The sequence below is a fragment of the Nicotiana sylvestris genome, chromosome 3 (assembly GCF_000393655.2).
Source record: "Nicotiana sylvestris chromosome 3, ASM39365v2, whole genome shotgun sequence".
In the NCBI taxonomy this organism is placed as follows: Eukaryota; Viridiplantae; Streptophyta; class Magnoliopsida; order Solanales; family Solanaceae; genus Nicotiana; species Nicotiana sylvestris.
In genome coordinates this window covers 178851004-178855934 of record NC_091059.1, presented here as the reverse complement: position 1 = coordinate 178855934, position 4931 = coordinate 178851004, and the positions used below count along the sequence as shown (strand labels likewise).

At 36.7% G+C, this 4931-nt stretch overlaps 1 protein-coding gene across 1 annotated transcript; it reads left to right on the top strand.

Moving 5' to 3' along the window:
- The first annotated feature begins 1540 nt into the window (after positions 1-1540).
- On the top strand, positions 1541-3592 carry LOC104212985 (transcription factor MYB1R1-like). Its single transcript, XM_009762362.2, has 3 exons — positions 1541-2109; positions 2642-2850; positions 2984-3592. The coding sequence occupies exons 1-3, from the start codon at positions 1791-1793 to the stop codon at positions 3356-3358; spliced, it is 903 nt and encodes a 300-aa protein (XP_009760664.1). The 5' UTR covers positions 1541-1790; the 3' UTR covers positions 3359-3592.
- Positions 3593-4931: the final 1339 nt, after the last annotated feature.

Genomic DNA, 4931 nt, shown 5'->3' with positions numbered 1-4931 from the left:
TCCTTGATTTTCACCCCTGAGCACTTATTGTCCCTTATTTTTGCTAAAATAGAGCACATATGGTCAACTTAACGCCAAGCACAAATGAAATGCAAATAACTAACAGCCACATGACAGTAAAAACATAAGCCAAATACAGGTCTTCTTCCTAGAACACCATTTTTCCCGTTCACCCATAAATCATAATCCCTAATTACCCGCGAAGCTACATACTTTCTATCTTGCAGTCATGAAAGAGAAATTACTCAGCTCTAACGGCTCTGAACTTGTCTTAAGAATTAGTCTTGTAAATTGAAACTGTTGATATAGAAGTACAAATGCTTTATGTTCTAGTAAATAAATTGACTAATTATATCAACAGTTTGTCCAATTGAATAGTCATAGCCGTAATATTATAATTATCTTGGCTTTTGATTTACTCATATTCATTCTATTGCAGAATTTTGTTTGATTGCCAACTTATAAACAACACAATAAAAGAGAATTTGTTGATACAAACCGATGGTATTATTTAATTCTACTCATTTTGGAACTGATTATGTTACTAGTTATGTTCATCCTTCATCACATTGTGGTTAGAGAACAACTTTATCTGAGTTTTCCATGCGGTTCTACGTTTCCACCCTTACGATTCAATGGTTACGATGAATTGGGTGTTTGGAGAAGATGACCCCTATTTGGGTCTTATTTTTACTGTCATGTGCATTACACATGGAAATGAGCCGTTAGCTTTGTCCCCTCTGTTTGGTTTTGCTTTTAACTAGACTATATATGCTTCACTTTAGCCAAAATAAAGGATAATAAGTGCTCAAAGTGAAATATCTAGGACTAAATTAGACCTACTCCAATACTTGAGGTATAATTTTGGCTAAAAACTCAGAATTTCAAGGGCAAAAATCATTTTTAAACTATGGCCAAAGTTTTTTATATTTGGTAGCTGCAAGTGTATAAAATTTATTTATTTATTGTATGTAACATACAAAAATATACATTTTTTGACTATTATTTTGAGAGTGACTATGTAGTACCAATATTTTAAAATATATTTTTTATCATATTGATATGAGAAAAATTATAATTTAATACTCCCTCCGTTTCAATTTATGTGAACCTATTTTCTTTTTGGTCTGTGCCAAAAAGAATGACCCCTTTCCTTATTTGGAAACAATTTACTTTTATGCAATGATTTATAGCCACACAAAATATATGTGTCTCATTTTACACCACAAGTTCAAAAGTCTTCTCTCTTTTCTTTAATTCCGTGTCCAATCAAATGGGTTCACATAAATTAAAACGGAGGGAGTAGTATTTTTCGTGTAGTTTTTGAATATCTAAGTTTACTTTGAAAATCTTAAGTTAAATTAATTTGATTAATCTAATTTAACTCTAATATTTAATTAAATTGAATTTCGATAAACAAAGTGACTATCATTTTCCCGGATTTCAATGAAAAGAGACAAAGGCGAGAGAGGAGAAACGGATAAACCGTCCGTCAAATGGAGGCCACGTTGTTCTCTCAAATCATAAAGCTACACTCAGCCAGATGGAGACGAGTTCCCTTTATTTACCCATCGCACCTGTCTGTCTCCCACTCTCTCTATATTTTCTTATCTCCACACGCCTCTGTTCCGCTTCATTCCCCACTCCCCCCTCCTCGACCTCACCCCCTTTTCCTCCCCTACCCTGCTGCCTTCTATCTACATATATATATATATACACACATACATTAACCTTATATGTATAGTGTTCTCCATTTTCTCAATTGATTCGTTGATTCTGCAAGCAGGAGGATGTCGCGCAGCAGCTCTCAGTCTGGAACCAACGGCCACAACTCTTTCACGAGCGCCGGCGAGTCGTCGACGGCCGCCGTGTCGGGTGGTGGAGGAGAGATCATGTTGTTTGGTGTGAGAGTGAAGGTGGACCCTATGAGGAAGAGTGTGAGTTTGAACAATCTCTCTCAGTACGAGCTGCCAAATGCTAACGAGAACATCAACAACATTAGCAACAGCGGAAATAACAATGAATATTCTAAAGTGGCTGATGAGGGCTACGCTTCCGCCGATGACGCTGTTCCTCGCCACTCCGGCAGTGGCCGTGAGCGTAAGCGAGGTTAGATCTCTGATCATCTTGCCCTGTTTTTGCTCGTTGACATTAATCATCGAAACTCACTCTTGTTTGTCGGTCATCTCTACTTCACACTTGTTGATATTGTTTTTTTTCTAATCTCTTTCAATTCCTTTGGCTATAAATTGTCTTATACGTCAACGTGTGTTAATAGATCATCTGTCGCTTTAGTCTCTTCACACATCTCGATTTCTGGTGCTACAATCAAACCTCTTTATAATTTCCAATATTTTTTGCGAAATGCTATTATAAAAAACATATAATATATCATGAAAACTTGGCTCTAAAGAAAACTCGACCGTTATTGTGGAGGATGATTGTTATAGGGAGGCGTGATTGTATTTGGTCTGCCTCTTTACACAATTATCAAGCTTATGTTGATGGTCTTCTGTTGAACGAGATTGTTTTATTTCTTTATCGACCGCTGAAATAGTTGTGGTGCACCTGTTGTCTAGTCTCTGGACTTCAAAAAGTATTGATTTTGATCAAGTTGGCTATCTTTTGGATTTCATTTTAGGAGTTCCATGGACGGAGGAAGAGCACAAGCTATTCCTTTTGGGATTGCAAAAAGTGGGAAAAGGAGACTGGAGAGGTATTTCTAGAAATTTCGTCAAGACTCGAACACCTACACAGGTTGCTAGTCATGCTCAGAAATACTTCCTCCGGCGAACTAACCTCAATCGCCGCCGCCGTCGTTCTAGCCTCTTTGATATCACCACTGACTCGGTATTTTACTCAATCGTAAATTTCATCTATTACTACCAATAAAATTGCTGTCTTTTAAATATTTGATGAAAATAGAAGGAATCTTTGGCGTTTTTGAGTTTAGCTCCTATTTTTTACTTCTAATGACAAACAGGTATCTGTAGTGCCGATAGAAGAAAAGCAAAATCTGCAAGAACACCAAGTTCTGGCACCAACATCATTGCCTCCTGTAAAAAATTCCAAAATCAATGCATTTCAGGTGACACCTTTGCCAGTAACTTTTGGGCAAGGAGATCAAATTAATAAGAATTCATCTATATTCCTCCGGCCGGTTCCTGTTCTTCCACTGTCTAATTCGTCAAGAATAGCTGACTTTAACTTGAATCAGAGCTCAGCAATGGAAGCATCTTCATTGTCGTTGACATTGTCCTTGTCACTAAATCAAAGCCAGTCATCATCGACTAGGCACTCAGCATTTCAAGTGATGTCAAATTTCAATAATGGAGATAGCATTATCAGTGTGGCATGACATACAAGAATCTTTCTTTAGAATAAGAATAATAATTAAAAGCTAGAAAAATGAAGTAAAAACATAGATAAAGGCAAATGGGAGTTTATAATTCGATATTATTATTATAAGGTGAGATAAGGTACTTAGTTGACTATGATGTATGGTCCTTTTTGTTTTGTACAGACCAGAAACTCGTCATGCCTTGCTGTACTGTTTTATGCTACTCATATTATGTTAGTGTCTTCTTTAGTATTTGTTTTGTTTAATTTGTTTGTAGTTGGGAGAAAAAAATAACTCTGAATAACATCGGATATTGTGCTTGTTGCTAATATTAATGGGCTGAGTTTAGTGGTCTCCACGGTGGTTTCATAAGGTGAACATATCAAGTGGGTGACTGTTGAATGCAGTGTTAGTTTTCCATTAAAACGCACAATCCATCAATCATGTTTTATGAATTTGGAAGGGATTTGGTCCTCATTCATTGCAGTGGACAATAAGCGATGGTAGGACCATTCCAATGTCTGCTGTTGTTGGGTCATGTGATGTTTTATCCGAAATCTTTTTTGGGTTGTGATATCTTGTTCATGTGATGGACTTTCAATTGAAAAAACTACGGTATTTCAATTGATTGGACATAAAAGGGATCGCAACGATGATGGGCACCAATATTTGGTTCATTGGAATTTCACGCCCGCAAGACAAAATTCAATAGAACATTAAATATTAGCTTACCAATTCTTATTGTAAAGATTATGCGCTTGCCAATTCATAAAAGCATTTTCTCCTGATTAACAAGATTTATCGATGTTCATATCACAGATTTAAGTATGAAATCCATAGAGCCAAATCTCAATATGTAATATGAAGCTGCTTCAAGTTTTTAACAGATACCTTCAGCTGGCATTAAAATTGCCAAAATTCGTGACAAGTGGTAGTTTATAGGTAATATGTACCATGTAAAGGCATAAAAGATGGTAATTACACCGAATAAAGAAAATGAAAAGCTGGCCAAAATGCACTTGCATGGACAGCAATGATTATTTGTAAGATGCTAGAGCTTCTTGACCAAATTGCAGGTCTAGGGAGACAGTAAAAATCATAGATCAAGTGTACCCAGCAGTCCAGCATTATTGAGATTTAAGGAGCAACACAATCAATCCAACCATGGGCGGAATGAGGAATGTGAGGCTGAAAATGATATCTGACATATTCCCATCTAGTCCGGGCAAAATGAGCTCATATTTTGTCAACCCGCCCAATCCCCCATATTTTAGTGGGTTGGATGAGTGATATTTAAGTTGGGTAAAATCTGGGCTTCAACCCATATTCAATCCGTAGAAATATGGGTATTCATGGGTAAAATATGGGTTAGCCTAATAGGTTATCTTCCAACTTTTGCTCACTCAAAATACATGCATCATTTTTGAAACTGAAAATGCTATAAAGGTATTTCAAGACAGCCCGGAGTGTTCAAATACAAAGCCAAACGGTGATTCAAGCCAAACACTAAACAACGAGGAAGAAGAGGAATGGAAAGTTGTTTTTCCCCAGAAGGCATAAAAAAGAGAACACGCATCATAATGAAGCAACG